Source organism: Ranitomeya variabilis, chromosome 7 (genome assembly GCF_051348905.1).
Source record: "Ranitomeya variabilis isolate aRanVar5 chromosome 7, aRanVar5.hap1, whole genome shotgun sequence".
Lineage (NCBI taxonomy): Eukaryota > Metazoa > Chordata > Amphibia > Anura > Dendrobatidae > Ranitomeya > Ranitomeya variabilis.
The window spans coordinates 156764514-156787194 of record NC_135238.1 but is presented as its reverse complement, the minus strand read 5'-3'; the positions used below and the strand labels follow the sequence as shown (position 1 = coordinate 156787194).

The 22681-nt window shown below is 46.7% G+C and overlaps 1 protein-coding gene across 1 annotated transcript in view; it reads right to left on the bottom strand.

The window, feature by feature from the left end:
- The window catches only part of LOC143784198 (inactive phospholipase C-like protein 1), a 379071-nt gene extending 362652 nt beyond the window's left edge, over positions 1 to 16419 (bottom strand). Inside the window, exon 1 of the mRNA XM_077272131.1 lies at positions 16057 to 16419. Within this exon, the coding sequence (XP_077128246.1) occupies positions 16057 to 16191 (135 nt within the window). The 5' untranslated portion in view covers positions 16192 to 16419. The remainder of the gene's footprint in view (positions 1 to 16056) is intronic.
- Positions 16420 to 22681: the final 6262 nt, after the last annotated feature.

Here is a 22681-nt window from a genome sequence, read left to right as displayed (position 1 = left end):
TTCCAAGAGGAGTGATGGAAGTCTCTATGCCTAGGTAACAGCTCTTACTAAATATAGGAGGAGCTCTACCATCATCCACAAATTATACTATTACATCTTTATCCTGGCAGTTTGCCAACAAGTCTCATCTCAATTCATGAAAGCAGCAATTAACACCTTGGAGACTGGATTGTGTTGGTGACTCACACCTCCAAGGCAAAAACTCCCTTTACAGGGTTCATGCAATGGACAGAAACTCTTCTACTATTAATTTTATTTAAAGGGGACGTCCGGCCTGGTACAAGACTGGAGTCGTTCAATCCTCAGAGTGCATGCACTTCGTGATATGAGGATTCACTGCTGACGGCATCGGGTGATCATATGACCATAAGTAGTCAATATGCATACGTCCAGCCACATTCCAACTAGAAGTGTCTGGCCTTGCTCTATACACTTGCGCGAACGTCTAGTCGGCATGTGACCACAAGTATGCAAATTGCATGATTGCTGTCAAGCACCCGCTGCTCCCTGCACCAGAGAATCCTAACTCGCATGTGAGGTGAGGATTCACAAGTCTGCAGTCAGACCTGTACCCTAATGCTGGACAACCCCTTTAAAGACACAACTTTGATAAGAGGTCTGAACAATCAGGGGCTAAGTTCCCACATCCAGTAATGACCAATGTGAAATAGATCCTGCAGCAATCAGTTATCTAAGGCTACTTTCACAGTAGCGTCGGTACGGGGCCGTCGCGCTGCGTCGGCCCGACGTACCGACGCATACTGTGAAGAAAATGCCCGACGTTGGCAGTGGAAGCAGTCTTAAGACGCTTCCGCTGCTTCATTGTATGGTCCAGGGAGGAAGGGGCAGAATTTCGGCCGCACATGCGGCCCCCAGTTTTGTATTTTCCCAAGGGCAACAGGAGAAATTGGACCCCAAAAGTTGTTGTCCAATTTGTCCTGAGTACGCTGATACCCAATATGTGGGGGGGAACCACCGTTTGGGCGCATGGCAGAGCTCGGAAGGGAAGGAGCGCCATTTGGAATGCAGACTTAGATGGAATGGTCTGCAGGCGTCACGTTGCATTTGCAGAGCCCCTAATGTACCTAAACCGTAGAAACCCCCCACAAGTGACCCCATATTGGAAACTAGACCCCCCAAGGAACTTATCTAGATGTGTTGTGAGAACTTTGAACCCCCAAGTGTTTCACTACAGTTTACAACGCAGAGCCGTGAAAATAAAAAATAGATATATTTTTTTTTACACAAAAATTATTTTTTAGCCCCCAGTTTTGTATTTTCCCAAGAGTAACAGAAGAAATTGGACCCCAAAAGTTGTTGTCCAATGTGTCCTGAGTACGCTAACCCTAGCCCCAACCCTAACCCTAGCCCTAACGGCAAAATCGAAATAAATACATTTTTTAAATTTTTTTATTTTTCGTAACTAAGAGAGTGATGAAGGGGGGGTTTGATTTACTATTTCTAGCGGGTTTTCTAGCGGATTGTTAAGATTGGCAGCCGTCACACACTAAAAGACGCTTTTTATTGTAAAAAATGTTTTTTGCGTTACCACATTTTGAGACCTATAATTTTTCCATATTTTGGTCCACAGAAGTCATGTGAGGTCTTGTTTTTTGCGGGACGCGTTGACGTTTTTATTGGTAACATTTTCGGACATGTGACATTTTTTGATCGCTTTTTATTCCGATTTTTGTGAGGCAGAATGACCAAAAACCAGCTATTCATGAATTTCTTTTGGTGGGGGCGCTTATACTGTTCCGCGTTTGGTAAAATGGATAAAGCAGTTTTATTCTTCGGGTCAGTACGATTACAGCGATACCTCATTTATATCTTTTTTTTATGTTTTGGCGCTTTTATTCTGAGGACTATAACTTTTTTATTTTTTTCGCTGATTATGCTGTATGGCGGCTCGTTTTTTGCGGGACAAGATGACGTTTTCAGCGGTACCATGGTTATTTATTTCCGTCTTTTTGATTGCATGTTATTCCACTTTTTGTTCGGCGGTATGATAATAAAGCGTTGTTTTTTGACTCGTTTTTTTTTACGGTGTTCACTGAAGGGGTTAACTAGTGGGACAGTTTTATAGGTCGGGTCGTTACGGTCGCGGCAATACTAAATATGTGTACTTTTATTGTTTTTAATTTTAATTTAGCTAAAGGAATTTATTTATTGGAACAATATTTTTTTTTTATTATTATTTATTTATGATTTTTTTTTTTTTTTTTACACATGTAATTTTTTTTTTTTACATTTTTACTTTGCCCCAGGGGGGGGCATCACAGTAAAGTGACAGATCGCCGAGGACTGCAGGGAGGAGACGCTCGGTACAAGGTGAGCACATCGCCTTGTACCGATCGTCTCAGGGAAGCACGCAGGGAGCCGCCTCCCTGTGCGATGCTTCCCTATACCGCCGGCACACTGCGATCATGTTTGATCGCAGTGTGCCAGGGTTAATGTGCCGGGGGCGGTCCGTGAACGCTCCTGGCACATAGTGCTGGATGTCAGCTGCGATAGTCACCCGGCCGCGGCTGACACCCGCTCCTCCCGTGAGCGCGGCCGATCGCGCTGGACATACTATTAGGTCCTTGGGAAGTAGGGCCCACCCCACATGGACGGAATAGTACGTCCGATGACAGAAAGGGGTTAATTAGCCATCCATTTTCCTTCCATTTGAAAATGATCCTTTTTGTACTTACTGGACCAGTTTCATACAGATGATTACTGGACATGTGAACCATAACCCTGATGCTAACCTTTCCATCTCACAGCACGAGTCTCAGCCTAAGGGCTCATACCCATTTGCGAGAAAAACAGACGAGTGCAATACGATAAAAAAATAATAATAATAATAATAATCGGACTGCACTCGGACTAATGTTATTTAATGGGTAACATCTCATCTGTGATTTTTTTCTCAGCCAAAATCATACTGAGAAAAAAAATTGCAGCATGCTGCGTATTGCTGCGTATATCTCAGAGGAGACGCGCCAATGTAAGTCAATGGGTGCCAGAAAAAAAACGCACAGCACTCGCACCATGTGTGTGCTGTCCGATTTTTATGCACCGCTGTCCTTTGAAAAGCCGGCAATTCATGGGCGGCATACAGTAAAATCACACTGACATGTTAAGAATAGAAAAGATAGAATAGATGTACACACATAGAATATTATATATATACACTATGTTCCAAATTATTATGCAAATGACATTTTTCTCGGATTTTCCTAAATGGTCGGTGCAAATGACAGTCAGTCTAATAAAAGTAATCACCCATTAGAGTATACATCGAATTTTATTGAAGAAACCTCCCAATGATAACAGTATAATCTCCAAAATGAATAAAAACTCACAATGCACTGTTCCGAATTATTAGGCACAGTAGAATTTCTAAACATTTAATATGTTTTAAAGAACTGAAAATGCTCATTTGTGGAATTTGCAGCATTAGGAGGTCACATTCACTGAACAAAAAAGCTATTTAACTCCAAAACATTCTAACAGGCCAAGTTACATGTTAAAGGGAACCTGTCACCCCGGTTTTTCACTCGGAGATAAAAATACTGCTACATAGGGCATGAGCTGTGCTTTACAAAAGTGTTTTTTTTTCTACCCTGATTCCCCACCTAAGCTGCCGAAATTACTTACCAAAGTCGCCATTTTCGCTTGTCAATCATGCTGGTCTGGTCATAGGGGTGTGGTGACAAAGCTGTTTCTTCCCCCAGATCTTGCTTAGGTTTCCGTTGGTGGCGTAGTGGTTTGCGACTGCGCAGGTGACGAAAAACAGCGTGCTCTGCGCTATATCCCTGGTGATCGGTGGGGGCGGCCATCTTCCTGTGGCCGCGCGTGCGCAGTTGGAGTGCTCTGCTGCCTGGGGCTTCAGGAAAATGGCCGCGGGATGCCGCGCGTGCGCAGATGGGGATCGCGGCGGCCATTTTCCTGAAGCAGAGTTCGCATCTCGGCTTCAGGAAAATGGCCGCCGCGATCTCCATCTGCGCACGCGCGGCAGCCCGCGGCCATTTTCCTGAAGCCCCGGGCAGCAGAGCGCTCCAACTGCGCTCGCACGGCCACAGAAAGATGGCCGCCCCCACCGATCACCAGGAATATAGCGCAGAGCGCGCTGTTTTTCGTCACCTGCGCAGTCGCAAACCACTACGCCACCAACGGAAACCTAAGCAAGATCTGGGGGAAGAAACAGCTTTGTCACCACACCCCTATGACCAGACCAGCATGATTGACAAGCGAAAATGGCGACTTTGGTAAGTAATTTCGGCAGCTTAGGTGGGGAATCAGGGTAGAAAAAAAACACTTTTGTAAAGCACAGCTCATGCCCTATCTCCGAATGAAAAACCGGGGTGACAGGTTCCCTTTAACATAGGAACCCTTCTTTGATATCACCTTCACAATTCTTGCATCCATTTAACTTGTGAGTTTTTGGAGAGTTTCTGCTTGTATTTCTTTGCATGAAGTCAGAATAGCCTCCCAGAGCTGCTGTTTTGATGCGAACTGCCTCCCACCCTCATAGATCTTTTGCTTGATGATACTCCAAAGGTTCTCTATAGGGTTGAGGTCAGGGGAAGATGGTGGCCACACCATGAGTTTATCTCCTTTTATGCCCATAGCAGCCAATGACTAAGAGGTATTCTTTGCAGCATGAGATGGTGCATTGTCAGCATGAAGATGATTTTGCTCCTGAGGGCACGTTTCTGCTTTTTATAACATGGAAGAAAGTTGTCAGTCAGAAACTCTATATACTTTGCAGAGGTTATTTTCACACCTTCAGGAACCTTAAAGGGCCCTACCAGCTGTTTCCCCATGATTCCAGTCCAAAACATGACTCCTCCACCTTCTTGCTGACGTCGCAGCCTTGTTAGGACATGGTGGCCATCCACCAACCATCCACTACTACATCCATCTGGACCATCCAGGTTTGCTCGACACTCATCAGTAAACAAGACTGTTTGAAAATTAGTCTTCATGTATATCTGGACCCACTGCAACCGTTTCTGCTTGTGAACACTGTTTAGGGGTGGCCGAATAGTAGGTTTATGCACCACAGCAAGCCTTTGAAGGATCCTACACCTTGAGGTTCGAGGGACTCCAGAGGCACCAGCAGCTTCAAATAACTGTTTGCAGCTTTGTAATGGTATTTTGGCAGCTGCTCTTTTAATCCAATTAATTTGTCTGGCAGAAACCTTCCTCATTATGCCTTTATCTGCATCAACTGTCTGTGCTCTGTTTCAGTCACAAATCTCTTCACAGTATGATGATCACTCTTACGTTTTCATGACATATCTAAAGTTTTCATACCTTGTCCAAGGCATTGCACTAACGCTTTTAAGCAGCAGAGAGATCCTTTTTATTTCCCATATTGCTTGAAACCTGTGGCCTGTTTAATAATGTGGAACATAATTTTTAAGCAGTTTTCCTTTAATTTGAATCACCTGGAAAACTAATTATCACATGTGTTTAAGATTGATTTCAGTGATCCATTGAGCCCTGAGACACAATACCATCCACGAGTTTATTTGAAAAACAAAACAATTAAATCTTTATGACACTTAAATCCAATTTGCATAATAATTTGGAACACAGTGTATATATATACTAGATGGTGGTCCGATTCTAACGCATCGGGTATTCTAAAATATGCATGTTCACGTAGTATATTGCACAGCCCATGTAGTATATTGCCCAGCCACATAGTATATTGCCCAGTTACGTAGTATATTGCCCATCAACGTAGTATATTGCCCAGCCACGTAGTATGTAGTATATTGCCCAGCCACGTAGTATATTGCCCAGTTACGTAGTATATTGCCCAGTTACGTAGTATATTGCCCAGTTACATAGTATATTGCCCAGTTACATAGTATATTGCCCAGTTACATAGTATATTGCCCAGTTACATAGTATATTGCCCAGTTACATAGTATATTGCCCAGCCACGTAGTATGTAGTATATTGGTCAGCCACGTAGTATATTGCCCACTTACGTAGTATAATGCCCACTTACGTAGTATATTGCCCAGCCACGTAGTATATTGCCCAGCCACGTAGTATATTGCCCAGCCACGTAGTATATTGCCCAGCCATGTGGTATGTAGTATATTGGTCAGCCACATAGTATATTGCCCAGTTACGTAGTATATTGCCCAGGTATGTAGTATATTCCCTAGCTACGTAGTATATTGCCCAGCCACGTAGTATATTGCCCAGCAACGTAGTATATTGCACAGCCACGTAGTATATTACACAGCCACGTAGTATATTGCACAGCCACGTAGTATGTAATATATTGGTCAGCCACGTAGTATATTGCCCAGTAATGTAGTATATTGGCCAGTGACATAAAATTAAAAATAAACATATACTCACCTTAGTCCTGGCTCCTGTGTACGGTGCACGCGGCAGCTTCCGGTCCGAGGGTTGGTATGACTATGAGCGCAGGACCTGTGATGACGTCGCGGTCACATGACCGTGACGTCATGGCAGGTCCTTCTCGCGCAGGCGCGCAGTACCTGTCATGACGTCGCGGTCACATGACCGTGACGTCATGGCAGGTCCTTCTCCCTTAGCACCGGAACCTGCCGGCGGACAGGACGCGACATCGGAGGGTGAGAATAAGGTTTTCTTTTTATTATTATCATTATTTGTAACCTTAGATCGTTTTACTATTGATGCAGCATACACAGCATCAATAGTAAAAACTTGGTCACACAAGGTTAATAGCTGCGTAACCGGAGTGCGTTACACCGCGCTCCGGTAACACTGGCATTAACCCTGTGTGAGGGCTGACTGGATGACTGGAGGGGAGTATGGAGCGGGCACTGACTGCGGGGAGGAAAGAGCGGCCATATTGCCGCCGGACTGTGGCCGTTGCTGATTGGTCGTGGCAATGGTCGTGGGCGTTTTGCCACGACCAATCAGCGACTTGGATTCCATGACAGACAGAGGCCGCGACCAATGAATATCCGAGACAGACAGACAGACGGAAGTGACCCTTAGACAATTATATAGTAGGATATATACACACACACACACACACGTCAGTGACACACACAAATATACAGCTCTGGCAAAAATTAAGAGACCACTGCAAAATTTTCAGTTTGTCTGATTTTTCTCTTTATAGGTATATTTTTGAGTAAAATGTAAATTATTCTTTTATTCTATAAACTACTAACAAGATGTCTCCGAAGTTCCAAGCAATAAATTTTGTATTTATTTTCTGAAAATGAGAAATGGTCAAAATAACAAATAAATGCATTGCTCGCAGACCTCAAATAATGCAAAAAAAAAACAAGTTCATAATCATTTAGAAACAACAATACTAATGTTTTAACTCAGGAAGAGTTCAGAAATCAATATTTTGTGGAATAACCATGATTTTTATTCACAGCTTTCATGCGTCTTGGCATGCTTTCCACCAGTCTTTCACACTGCTTTTGGGTGACCTTATGCCACTCCTGGTACAAAAATGTAAGCCGTTCTTCTTTGTTTGATGGCCTGTGACTATCCATCATCCTCTTGATTACATTCCAAAGGTTTTCAATTGGGTTCAGGTCTGGGGATTGGGCTGGCCATTAACAGGGATTTGATGTGGTGGTCCTTCATCTGCACCTTGATTGACCTAGTTGTGTGGCTGAAAAAAAAACAGTCCTCAGAGCTGGGGAACATTGCCTGAGCAGAAGGAATCGACTGTTTTTCCAGGATAACCTTGTATGCGGCTTGATTCATACGTCCTTTGCAAAGATTTACCTGCCCAATTCAAGCCTTGCTGAAGCATCCCCAGATCATCACCGATCCTCCACCAAATTTCACAGTGGGTGCAAGACACTGTGGCTTGTATGCTTCTCCAAGTCTCCGTCTAACCATTAGATGACCAGGTGTTGACCTGGAGATGCTTCAGCAAGGATGGAATTGGGCAGGTTGTTCTTTGCGAAGGCGGTATGAATCAAGCCGCATAAAAGGTTATCCTGGAAAAATAGTTGATTCCTTCTGCTCAAGCAATGTTCCCCAACAAGATTCTGCAGAGCCTGGTCTTGAATGGAGGTGCAGATGCTCGACTTCCGCTCCATTCACTGGCTATGGGACTGGCAGAGAGGTTGCGTTGAAGTAAACTTGGCTATTGTATCTTCTGTATATCCTATTACCATCATTATTACTGTGTAAGACATATGTCCTAACGAATAGGCAGAGAAATAACTGATGTCTCTACAATGTACCCCGCACTATCAATTATCTAGAAAATCTCTTTTTAATGTCAAAATGAACTAGAGCTTCCTGGATAGACATATTTCTGCCTCTTGTAGTGTGGGAATAAATTTAGAAGTGACCCTAGAAGTGACAAAATGTTCCTTCAGGAAAAAGACATGTAAAAACAAAAACTGCCTGTGACTCTGATCTCCAATTCTATAGGCTTTTCCAATACTACATGAGGATTCAATTAGCAGCAAGGAAAAGCTGCCGGGACCACGCTGAAACGCCGATAATATCTTGGTCACCAAAAAATGTAGCCTTTTAAACTCCTCCTTGCATGTCAAGCATCTGAGAGCGATGACGGAGAGATCAGACATATCTAGCACTCGGATCAGAACTCGGCAGCAGTAAAAACACGGCCAGGCAGGAGAGGGTTAACTGCGGCTCTCGCTATATGGAACAGGGAGTATGCAAATAAATGTATGAAAATAATAATGGTAATCAGGAAAATAACAGCTCGGTGGCAGCCGTCAGCAGCTGTAGTCTCCAGGGGTGCAGAGAAAGCAAAGGCTTTGGAAGGAAGAGGGTGGTGGTGAGGCTGGGGGAGGAACGATGGAAGCAAGAGAGGGCTTTGACAAAGCCATACACCTCCACATAGTCTGCTGTGACTTTCTATTCCTGGATCCAATAACAACAAGCTTGTAGCACTTTGCTGGAACTTGCCCAGTCATTTCAGATGGCGGAGAGCTCTATCGGGCCCTGGGGTTCCTGCCAGCGATAGCCTGAGAAGCCACTCGCATTAACCCTGCCTATTCCCATGTGTGCCAGCCGCCAGAAAGGAAAATGATCGCTATCATATTTACTTCCCATAACAATTGGAACAACAGAACCTGCACATGTGCCGGAGCTCATCTGCCCATCGGGGTCTCTAATAAAGGTCTATCCCATTGCTGGATCTCATCAATGCTCCGAGCCATCATCCATCATGGGAAATGACACCCAATGCCGATGACATTTGTATCCCCATGTCCCCAGTGTAGCTTTGTTATTATTTGTAAGAATCAGCTTTACACTAAGGCAGTGGGTCAGCCATAATATTGTGCCTAATTCAGTACACAAAGCTCATGTACAGAAACATCCAGGGCCAAATCTCCCAACGTCCTCAGATGCAGAAGTGCAAGGTCACAGCTAGCACCGCACAGCCCCTACACTAATGTGCATTGCCCCCATGGGAGCAGTGACAGCGAGCGAGCTAAAGCTGCGATTGATTAATTTAATTGTGCTCACATACCTGACAGCCATGCTAAGCTGATCTTATTGGGTTTAGTGTGAATGGATCCGGTCTGCTTATTCCGGGGTCTAAGAGCCAAACACAAAAAACTTATGAAAATTCTTTACTTACAGCTCTGATTATTATTGCCACGTCTTACAGCCTTTATACACGTACAATGCACATCATTGTACACAGTGTATATGACATCGCTGATTTCCGGCTCGTTACAGGATTATTAAGGAGTGTTAATATGACAAGCTACATACTGTACACTGGACTCAGATATAGTCTACCTCCCTCCAGGGAAAACACTTAAGTACATGTGGCCATGTTTGCGTAGACGTTCTTTAAAGACAACCTGTCAGCATGATTCTGTAATGTAAAGTAAATCGCTCGGTATTACAGATTACATTGATACCTTCGTGAAGAATTCTGCTTTCTGGATCTTCGTTAATCATCATTTTAAGTTTTCTGCTTATTAGGTTCCAGTGCTTGTACATGCTACAAGCAAACAAGGGAGCGTCTGTAGCCGCTCTCCACCACCCAGCAGCCGCAGGCAATTCTGCACAAGTGTGAACACACAGGGGTCACAAGTCAATGACATTTGTGTTCAGAATATTGGCATGTGTAACAGAAGACCAAAGACACGGCTCGCAACAATAGCTGACTATGATGACCTAGGATGGCCAGCACGCTCACCAAAACTCAGTGAAAGGACCGGTGGAGCACAATTAGGGATCAATCATGGTCTACTGGGCCAGCCAGAACAAATGATGTCAGGGTCTCACCACCAGGGAGGGTCTGGGCCAAAATCTACAAATATTGCCCAATTCACTTGTCTCCTTAACCCTATATAGTGTTAGAGGTATTATCCCACAATCCACAGGATAGGTATGATCAGGAAAGGGTGGCTTTCTACTGGTAAGACCCCCTCAATCCTGAGCAAGGGATTCCCGAGTTCCCCCAACTGAATGGATCGGTTGTATTCATGCCCCACCATGGTTCCCATCACAACCATAGACCCATAGGCTGAATGGAGGAGAGGTTACGTATATAAACTACTGCTCCCACAGGGACCTCCGTTTTTTGGAATCAGTGAGGGTTCCAGTTATCAGACCCCCCACTAATCGTATATTTAAAGGTACCGTCACATTAAGCGACGCTGCAGCGATATCGACAACGATGCCGATCGCTCCAGCGTCGCTGTGTGGTCGCTGGAGAGCTGTCACACAGACAGCTCTCCAGCGACCAACGATGCCGGTCCCCGGGTAACCAGGGTAAACATCGGGTTACTAAGCGCAGGGCCGCGCTTAGTAACCCGATATTTACCCTGGTTACCATTGTAAATGTAAAAAAAAAAAACAGTACATACTCACCTTTTGATGTCCGTCAGGTCCCTGGCCATCTGCTTCCCGCACTGACTGTGAGCGCCGGCCGGCCGTAAAGTAAAAGCAGAGCACAGCGGTGACATCACCGCTGTGCTGTGCTGTACGGCCGGCCCGGCGCTCGCAGTCAGTGCAGGAAGCAGATGGCCAGGGACCTGACGGACATCAAAAGGTGAGAATGTACTGGTTTTTTTTTTACATTTACAATGGTAACCAGGGTAAATATCGGGTTACTAAGCGTGGCCCTGCGCTTAGTAACCCGATATTTACCCTGGTTACCATTGTAAAACATTGCTGGCATCGTTGCTTTTGCTGTCAAACACGACGATACACGCCGATCTGACGACCAAATAAAGTTCTGGACTTTCAGCAACGACCAGCGATATCACAGCAGGATCCAGATCGCTGCTGCGTGTCAAACACAACGATATCGCTATCCAGGATGCTGCAACGTCACGGATCGCTATCGTTATCATTGCAAAGTCGTTTAGTGTGGAGGTACCTGAACACCTTTTCTGTGGGTTGGAGATAAATGGCTTTGCTAGGATTCCACTTTAAAACAAGCACACAAGGAGTCCATCAGTTAGATAAAACAGAGATTGCTGCAGCCAGAGAGGACAGTGCAGCTTCTAAACAACAACTTTGAAAAGTTTTAAAACAAGGACAAAACAAAACTGTGTAGGCTACTTTCACGTTGTGTGACGTACGTCGCAATGCGTCGTTTTGGAGAAAAAACGCATCCTGCAAAGTTACAAGCAGGATGTGTTTTTTCTCCATAGACTTGCATTAGCGACGCATTGCGACGTATTGCCACACGTCGCATCAGTCATGCGACGGATGCGTCGTGTTTTGGCAGACCATCAGCACAAAAAAAGTTCCATGTAACTTTTTTTTGTGCGTCGCGTCCGCCATTTTCAAAACTCTGCCCCCTCCTCCCCGGACATTACAATGGGGCAGTGAATGCATTGAAAAACTGCATCCGCTGCCCCCGTTGTGAATTTATTTCACAACATGCGTCGGTACGTCGGGCCGACGCATTGCGACGGCCCCGTACCAAAGCTAGTGTGAAAGTAGCCTAAGGCTACTTTCACAAGTCAGTTTTTTGCCATCAGGCACTATCTGTCGAATGTAGAAAAAAATGGATCCGTCGCAGATTGTAAAAAACTGATGGGACGGGTCCGACTAGCTGATCCAGCTAATTGGATGCCCAAAAAATTGGAGCATGCTCAGTTAAAATAACGTAGTCCATTGCCGAATTCCATCATTTGATGGATCCGGCGCCATAGGGTTCCACTGTAACGACGGACGGTGACGGATCCGTAGCTGTCTGTTTTTTCGACGGACACAAAAAAACGTTATTATGTCCTTTTGTCTGGCTGCCGGAAAACCAATTTTCGACGGATCTGGCAAAAAACGGATGAAACGAGAGGCCATCCATCACCAATACAAGTCTATGAGAAAAAAACGGATCCGGCAGCAACTTTTGCCGGATCCGTTTTTTTTTCAGAATTCGCCGGATTGAGCCGGACGGCAAAAAACTGATATGTGAAAGCTGCCTAAGCTGCGTGTATGCCATGTGCTGCAGATTTCTGATGCATCTCACCCTGACAAGATGAGCTCACTATAATAACGCCTCCAGAGAACTCAAAACACTTTTTATTGATTTTGTATAAAAGTTTGCAATGCTTAATTACAAATTTTGCTTTTCAAAGTGTTGAATATACAAAATAAGGAATTAATATAGCAAAACCTGATATTAACGTTAGGAGTAAATCGATGTACTGCAATATTAGCAGCATATGTAAATGACTGGTGAAAAGGTTTGCACGTAGTTAAAGGGGTCTTCCATTACGATAGCAATGATATGTCCTTAGGAGAAGTCATCAATATTTGACTGACCCCCACCACTCTGTTATCCAAAACGGTATATTTGCTTTTACCATGGGCCTAAGAACTAAGAGGTGAGCAGTTGCTACCTACCCGCCTGTTGTATAGGGCTTCGATCTCTGCCAGCACAGAGCGGTCACAGACTTTCGCTGACGTCATTGGCAGAGCAGCTGCTTCTCATCCGCTCTGCTCTGTTGTCAGGGCGCAACTGTCGACGTCATGCAGATTGACATCTGGCTCCCCACAGTTAGGCAGCGGGGAGCCGGATGTCAATCATCATCATGTCAGTAGTCACACCACGTCGACAGAGCAACCTGGAAGAAGAAGAGCTGCTCTGTCGACGTGGAGCAGCTGAACCTCCGGTTAGGGGAGGTTGCTGACCAGTCTGAGCCGGCACCAAGTAGAATAGGCAGGTAGTGGCCTTTGTTAGCAACTACCTGCCTGTCAGTTGTACATCCCCTTTAAATAGTAGCTGACCAGCAGTACCAGGGGGCAGACACCAACAGTTAGAGGGAACTGTGCGGTTCAGCTCCATTCATTGTTTACATCCGGAGGAGCTAATAACAGCTGATCTGGTGGTGGTCCCGGGTGTCGGACCTCCGCTGATCTGATATTGATTACCTCCTAAAGACAAGCTATCAATACGATAGTAGTGGAAAACCCCTTTAATATCAAACCCAGAAAACTTTTCAACACATAGTAGAAGGGGAACAGAAGATTTCTTAGACTAATGTGCAGTTACTTATGTATTCTTGGCTTCTGTCATTACACAACTGAAACCGTACACTTTTAGGAACGCATCATCAGCCTTATAACAATGGTCTGCGCCCCATGGCTGGGCAATCGTAGGGAAACTACAACTCCTATCAGTGTTGTTGAAGTTTCAGCAACAGACAAGACCAGTTGGGAGTTATGGCTCCAAAACAGATGGAGCGATGACGGCTGTGATCACGGCTCTACAGTATAATTAATAGCAGCTGATTTTAGATCACTGCAGCTTTACAATACGGCCATGGACCACCCATGGCTAACGGGGAAACCCAGCCAAGTCTTTAGAGGGGGTTTCCATCGTCGCTTTATACGACTGTGAACACATGGACATGCACGACAGGTAACACTACAGCCTGTAACACTATGTGCCCGAGCAGGCGTGCAGCTGTGCAGCAAACAGATGGGGTATGCAGGAAGCCGCACATAGATAAAAAAGGAACAGAATACAGTTACAGGGTGGATTGCAGAAAAGACTTTAATCCAAGTTCACCTATTTTATACGTACAGCCCTGATGTAAAGGAAGGTAAAAACATCCGGCGACCAAATTCACTATAGAGTGGAACATTTCAGGACGTCTGCAGGCAAATGGCTCAAGCTTCAACATTAAAGGGGTTGTTCAGGATTTAAAGGGATTATCCAGGATTTAAAAAAAATACCTCTTATTTTACCCATCACTTAAATGCAGATGGGCCATTCATTATTACTTTCCTGTAGCTGCTGTGTGTCCACGTGACTGTAGCAGCCCAGTACTAGCCTAGCACTTTTATTCTTGCCATGCTTACAGGCATCTCTGCTGAGGACAGTGATTGGTTGCAGTGGTCACGTGAATGTGCAGCATGTGATCGGTGCAGCAAAGCAAGCAGAGGGCAACAGGGATCACTGGGGAGTCTTGTCACCTATCTATCTCATATATATATTACCTATATTTGTATTCCCTGTGGTTAGAAAAAATATATATAAATCTTGGACAATAATTTTAACATCTGGACTACCCCTTTAATACCAGTAACCATGTATGCACAAATGTAATCTGTGAGCAAAACATTCAATAAGAGGTTAGATTACACAAGAAGTGTGTACTGAAGTAAGGAAGCTTGATAAACTGAGGGAAATCTATTTTTCACACTTCCATCCTAGTAATTGAATTTGACAGCGGATGTGACACTCGCATTTCATGAAAGGCAGCGGAGCAGCAGCCCAGTTCCCTGCCCGGTCCCTGTACCTACATACCCTGGCTTCAGTAGCACCCAGGTCTCCGCACAGATGCCCTACCAGACCACACACATGGCAGACTGGCTGGTGGTGCCCCCTGATACCAATCTGGTGCTTGCATTCAGTTGAAGGGCCGGCGGTGCCATCTGAGGCCAGAACCCAGGACAGTGGCTCACATATGGTGGAAAGGCTGGAGGAGCGTATACTGAGATTCATCTTGTCACCCAGGAGAAGTGCCGAGATCAAACAGAAAAGTGGGCATCTTTACATGGGGGCACCACTTACAGGGCACAGAAGTTGGCATTGGTCTCCTAAGGTGTTTCGCACTTGCGGACTGATCCCTCAACCAATCTGAGCTCTGCTGATGGGGTGAAGTCTAGCATGTGGCATGAACTGCTATGTTACCCAGCTACACCGGGTGCCAATCACTTTACCAATAACTGTGCTTTATACTGTGTGACCTTCAAAGGGAATGAGACATCCATGAGAAGAACCGCCAAACGCTTGTAAAGCCGACTACAGATCTAATGAGATAAGAAAATCCAGCACCATGCGATGTGCGCCATGTGCAGTGCCCACCCAGACAGCTCCATGCCACCTTGTGATGAGCAGTCACATCTATAGCACTGTCACTAGATTCACTGTAAGGGGTCAAACTTCACTGCTCTGTCACCAAATCCTGGGCTATGGGTGCTGCCCCTCATCTACACCACAGATGGTGGAATACTGACCATGCCAATCACATATACTACTGTATACAGCTATATCCCAGACAGATCCAGCATGGGCGAACAGAGCGGGGACTACTACCGCTATCACTCCCAATAGGTGAGGACAGTCACACTGATGCACAGTAACCCTGACTACCAATGTACACAGCTATATCCCAGACAGATCCAGTACTGGCGGACAGATCAGGGACTACTTCCCCCATCATACCCAGCAGGTGAGGACGGTCACACTGATGCACAGTAACCCTGACTACTACAGTACACAGCTATTACCAGCATTGGCGAACAGATAGGGGACTACTACCCCCATCATGCCCCATTTACCATTATGATGGGAGAGGACAGTCACACTGATGCACAGTAACCCTGACAACCACTGTACACAGCTATTACCAGCATGGGCGGTCAGATCAGGGACTACTTCCCCCATCATACCCAGCAGGTGAGGACGGTCACACTGATGCACAGTAACCCTGACTACTACAGTACACAGCTATTACCAGCATTGGTGGGCAAAGCGGGGACTCCTACCCTCATCATGCCCAGTGCAGCGCCCTCTCATGGGTGATGCTGGCAGTGTCACACAGCAGGACTCACCTTGATGATGCTGCTCCTCCTGGGTGCCGCCTTGGCTGCTTCCATCAGGCTGACCTCAGTCACCCCGCTCCTACGTTCCCTGCCCCGGCCATGCTCCGGGCACAGCTCACACGCCCCGTCTGGCCCCTCTGCCATGGCACTCAGAGCCTGACAACTTCCATTCCCCAGGGGCTCTTCTCAGATAAGACTGGCAGCAGCGGCGGCAGTGACGGGCGGCGGCGCCGTTGTCTCAGTGCTGCATGCCGCTGACAGTCACACACAAAAACTGAAGGAGACTCCGATGTGTGGAAGTGGGAGCCAGCCTAGCACCGCATGAGGTAGCCGGGCACAGCTGGGCGAACCCGGGGAGGCAGCCCCGACTGTGATTGGTTGACCTGTTCGTGAGCTTTGCCCCGATTGGCTGCTGATGTGCGGAGTAGTACTGGGCTGCGGTTATTTACGCCGCTGATTGGCCGGCTTCCTGCGATGGGCGGTGCTGTCCAGTGACAGTTCCATGTGCATGGGAGGGGGGTTGTTGTGAAGGAGGGACCGGGCGTGCTCCGGGGGCTGAGTGGCATCCTGCCCCGTGCAGGGCGCTCCGGGGCGCCGCCATCCTTTGTCCTAGAGGTGCTGAAGCGTCTCCTATCAACCCGCGCTTCTATGGAAAGAGAAGCCATGTTCTGCCAGTGAGAGATGCTACGCTAGTCACTGGCTGTGTGCGTCCTTATAGGAGATGTGTGTGAGGCTTTCATACATAGCATCACCTGGATAATCACACAGGACAATCAGGTATCAGTCATAGTGATCACGTGTAACCATGGTGATCAATACTTCAGGGTCACACCGATCTTCACAAGCGGATACTGGCCGATAGGATTGCAAATACAAACCTTTCTGCAATTTACTGCTTGTTAAATTTGTCACCATTTTTGTTTATAGCTTGTTGTCTTGGAGACCGACCACCACTGACAGACAGCAGAACAGCACAGTGCTTACAGGCTCTTTCCTATTGATCTTGTAAGATGGGTTGCAAGCTGGCGAGGATTGCTAGCGCACGCTGTTACCGCCTACTTCTGGTCAGCTTCAGCGCAGTGCTTACAAGCTAGATAGCAGCAGTGGTCGGTCTCCTAGGCAACCAGCTGGAAGCAAAGGAAGAGTGTTAAAAGAACCTGTGATGTAAAGTAACACCACTAACCTGCTGATATGGGGTTCATTTGAAGGTTACTAGTCTGGTCCCTGCACTTACACCCCTGCTGCCAAGAAGGGCCACCCCAGTGACTAGAAGCTGAACAATGAAGTTAATTTCCTCTGGGCAGTTGGGGTCTAAATGCTGGCGCCGCACGGTGTCAGACCGCTATTAACCTGCAGATTAACCCTATATCTGCCTGCAGGTAATAGCGTTATTTTACATTACAGGTTCCCTTTAATATCTTAATAAGAGCTGAAAAGGTTAAGAAGCAGCAATTTACATGAACTATCCAACAAAACCCACCTGCGAAGATGTTTTATGTGGTTCTTTTCCTCAGGATCACTTATGGAGTAACTGCTGTTGTTTTATTATTTTTATTGTATATCAACAGTAATTATAATAAGAATCTCTGTAATACATCTTATTAGAGGAATCTGCCTCTTTCTCCTCCTGGGCTGAACATTCTTGCTAAAATTTCTGAATTAACATATAAAATGTGTCTTCAATGAATGTAGATTTCCCCATAACTGAGATGACAGTTGGTGCTGATAAAGTTCGATGGAAGACAGACCCTTTCGATTCCAAGAGATCGTGCAGCAGTATGTCTGTGTCTGCCCCTCCATTGAAATTTTGAAATCACAAATTGTCATTTTCACTGAATACAGATTTTACCCATTAATTGAGAAGAAAAAATCAATACAGTAGGAGAAAGAAGCATAAGCTATAAGTTTCTTATTTTCCTGTGTCCTATTGATTTATGGAATAAAAATTAAACAACAGTGACTCTTTAAATCATGATCTGCTACTCTCAGGAACTGTACTTTCCCAGAGTCTGAGCTTGAAAATATTTGCTTCCACAAGGAGGGTAGGATGACAGGTTCTCTAATTGGACTCCCGGCAGCTTAGATACACTGAGATGATGTACATTTCTAGCTTTCTAAAGGTTTGAAGCCTTTATCAGAAATATTTTGTCAGGATGACAACTGCAGCATGTACTATGGCTGAGGCTGACCTTTAAGCATGTTTTGCTGCTAAGCCGCCTGTTACTAATAGGTGACATGAACGACTAAAGATTGAGTAATCTGTATAAAGTGTTAGGTACCGGCCATGATGAGTAGCTTTCTACTTTCATGGATTACATGTAGGGGACTAAAGGCCCCGTCTCACATAGCGAGATCTCTAGCGAGATCGCTGCTGAGTCACAAGTTTTGTGACGCAACAGCGACCTCCATAGCGATCTCGCTATGTGTGACACGTACCAGCGATCAGGCCCCTGCTGTGAGATCGCTGGTCGTGTCGGAATGGCCTGGACCTTTTTTCGGTCGTTGAGGCCCCGCTGACATCGCTGAATCGGTGTGTGTGACACCGATCCAGCGATGTCTTCACTGGTAACCAGGGTAAACATCGGGTTACTAAGCGCAGGGCCGCGGTTAGTGACCCGATGTTTACCCTGGTTACCAGCGTAAATGTAAAAAAAAACAAACAATACATACTCGCCTTCTGATGTCCGTCAGGTCCCTTGCCGTCTGCTTCCTGCTCTGACTGAGTGCCGCCGTACAGTGAGAAGTGAGAGCACAGCAGTGACGTCACCGCTGCGCTCTGCTCTCACTGTACGGCCGGATCTCAGTCAGAGCAGGAAGCAGGCGGCAAGGGACCTGGACACCGAAAGGCGAGTATGTACTGTTTGTTTTTTTTTGGTAACCAGGGTAAACATCGGGTTACTAAGCGCGGCCCTGCACTTAGTAACCCGATGTTTACCCTGGTTACCCGGGTGCTGCAGGGGGACTTCGGCATTGTTGAAGACAGTTTCAACGATGCCGAAGTCGTTCCCCTGATCGTTGGTCGCTGGAGAGAGCTGTCTGTGTGACAGCTCCCCAGCGACCACACAGCGACTTACCAACGATCACGGCCAGGTCATATCGCTGGTCGTGATCGTTGGTAAATCGCTTAGTGAGACGGGGCCTTTAGTTAAAGGGAATCTGTCACCTCATTTTGCCGCTATAAGCTGCGGCCACCCACATCAGGGGCTTATCTACAGCATTCTGTAATTCTGTAGATAAGCCCCCAACGTAACCTGAAAGATAAGAAAATCAAATTAGATTGTACTCATCCAGGGGCGGTCCGGTCCGATGGGTGTCGCAGGTCTGGGTCCAGCGCCTCCCATTTTCATGTGATGACGTCCTCTTCCTTGCTTCTGTCGCAGCTCCGGCACAGGCATACTTTGTCTGGCCTGTTGAGGGCAGCGTAAAGTACTGCAGTGCGCAGGTGCTGGGCCTCTCTGACCTTTCCCGGAGCCTGCACTCTGCAGTACTTTACGTTGCCCTCAACAGGACAGACAAAGTATGCCTGTGCCGGAGCTGCGACAGAAGCAAGGAAGAGGACGTCATCACATGAAGATGGGAGGCGCTGGACCCAGACCTGCGACACCCATCGGACCGGACCGCCCCTGGATGAGTACAATCTAATTTGATTTTCTTATCTTTCAGGATACATCAGGGGGCTTATCTACAGCATTACAGAATGCTGTAGACAAGCCCCTAATGGCGGTGGCCGCAGTTTATAGCAGCAAAATGAGGTGACAGATTTAATGCATTTTAAGGTTCACAAGAAATAAAGAAATGGAGAAAAAAATGCTTAGTAGATGAATTTCTTTTGGACTGCCTATAGACTTTAAACGTCCGAGTGGTCCCCCTCCTTCTATGCAGTTACATTCTAAAATAACGCTTCATATCAGCACAGATACATGTGATCATCTAGCTGGCAATCTTCTCAAACATATTGTCATCAGAGTGAAGCACTGCTGTCTCTCGCCCAGCTCAGTAGCGTAGCTACCGGGGGGGCAGAGGGTGCCGGCGCCCCGGGCCCGGAGTTCTGAGGGGGCCCACCCGGAGCTACGCTACTGTAACTGTATCGGTGTGCACAGCGAGCCAATACAGTTACATTCTGCGGCAGAGCAGGGAGAACCGATCTCCTTGCTCTGCTGCCGGCCGCTATGGGCCCCTGACCTGGTGGGGGGTCCGGTGCCAGCAGTGGCCCCCCCGCCCATCTAACCAGGGTCAGCTCCATCGGCATTTAGCTGATACAGCTGATCGCATTGATGAGGGAAGCTCCTCCCATCACCCCTCTGTCAGCGCCTGATGACGCCGACACTGACAGGGGGCGCGATGACGTCACTGCCCGGCGCCCGCGGTCCGGAGGTGAGCGGGAGCAGTGCAGGAACCAGGAAGAAGAGAGGTGAGTATTTATTTTCTTTATGGGCTTGCTGCCTTATACTACAGACTCTGCCTGGGGAAGCGGGGGGGGGGGTGCAGCCTTATACTACAGAGTCTGCCTGTGGGGAGGGGGGCTGCCTTATACTACAGAGTCTGCCTGGGGAAAGGGGGGTGCTGCCTTATACTACAGAGTCTGCCTGGGGAGGAGGGGGGGTGCTGCCTTATACTACAGAGTCTGCCTGGGGAAGAGGGGGTGCTGCCTTATAGTTCAGAGTCTACCTGTGGGGGGGCTGTATTACACTACAGAGTTTGCCTATGGGGTGCTGCCTTACACTACAGAGTCTGTCTATAGGGTGCTGCCTTATACCAGAGGGTCTGCCTATGGGGGGCTGCCTTATACTGCTGAGTCTGCCTATGGGGGTGCTGCCTTACACTACAGAGTCTGCCTATGGGGTGCTGCCTTATACTACAGAGTCTGCCTGGGGAAGGGGGTGGTGCCTTATACTACAGAGTCTGCTTATGGGGTGCTGCCTTATATTAGAGGGTCTGCCTATGAGAGGCTGTCTTATACTGCAGAGTCTGCATATGGGGTGCTGCCTTATACTACAGGGTCTGCCTCTGGGGTGCTGTCTTATACTACAGAGTCAGCCTATGGGGGTGCTGCCTTATACTACAAGGTCTGCCTATGGAGTGTTGCCTTATACTATAGAGTCTGCCTATGGGGTGCTGCCTTATACCAGAGGGTCTGCCTATGGGGGGCTGCCTTATACTGCAGAGTCTGCGTATGGGGTGCTGCATTATACTACAGAGTTTGCCTATGGGGTGCTGCCTTACACTAAAGTCTGCCTATGGAGTGCCGCCTTATACTACAGAGTCTGCCTATGGGGACTGCCTTATGCTATAGAGTCTGCCTATGGGGGTACATTATACAACATAGAGTAGGCCTATTGTTGTGAACTCCGTTCTCGGGCTCCCTCCTGTGGTCGTGAATGGTACTTTGTTGAGTTCGGTTCGTGGGCTCCCTCTGGTGGCTTTGAGTGATACTGCTGGTCTTTAGCTGGGCTCCAGCTGCCTCGTTTTCTGCTGTGCTGGTTGCCTATTTAACTCCACCTAGATCTTTACTTGTTGCCAGCTGTCGTTGTATTCAGTATTGGTTCAGATCTCTCTGGGACTTCTGTTGTGAATTTGCTTTTTGCTCCCTCTAGTGGTTACTAGTTTTTTGACTCTGGTTTTTCTGTCATTCCTTTTATCCGCACCTGGGTCGTTAGTTAGGGGTGTTGCTATATAAGCTCCCTGGACCTTCAGTTCTATGCCTGGCAACGTAGTTATCAGAGCTAGTCTGCTGTGCTCTTGTCTACTGATCCTGGTTCCAGTTATATCAGCTAAGTCTGCCTTTTGCTTTTTGCTATTTGTTTTGGTTTTGTATTTATGTCCAGCTTGTTCCAAATCTATATCCTGACCTTTGCTGGAAGCTCTAGGGGGGCTGGTGTTCTCCCCCCGGACCGTTAGACGGTTCGGGGGTTCTTGAATTTCCAGTGTGGATTTTGATAGGGTTTTTGTTGACCATATAAGTTACCTTTCTTTATTCTGCTATCAGTAAGCGGGCCTCTCTGTGCTAAACCTGGTTCATTTCTGTGTTTGTCATTTCCTCTTACCTCACCGTCATTATTTGTGGGGGGCTTCTATCCAGCTTTGGGGTCCCCTTCTCTGGAGGCAAGAAAGGTCTTTTGTTTTCCTCTACTAGGGGTAGCTAGATTCTCCGGCTGGCGCGTGTCATCTAGAATCAACGTAGGAATGATCCCCGGCTATTTCTAGTGTTGGCGTTAGGAGTAGATATATGGTCAACCCAGTTACCACTGCCCTATGAGCTGGATTTTTGTATTCTGCAGACTTCCACGTTCCTCTGAGACCCTCGCCATTGGGGTCATAACAGTTTGCCAGGCCAGTATTAAATGTTTAATGCATTGCAGAAGAGGGATTATAAGAAAGAAGATTCTGAGTTTTTTTTTTTTTTCTTCTTCCCCTTTACCTCAGAGTGGCTATGCTTGCTGCAGACATGAATGTCCAGACCTTGATTACAAGTGTGGACCAGCTGGCTACTCGTGTGCAGGGCATACAAGACTATGTTATCAGAAATCCTAGGTCAGAACCTAAAATACCGATTCCTGAACTGTTTTCCGGAGACAGGTTTAAGTTTAGGAATTTCGTGAATAATTGTAAATTGTTTCTGTCCCTGAGACCCTGT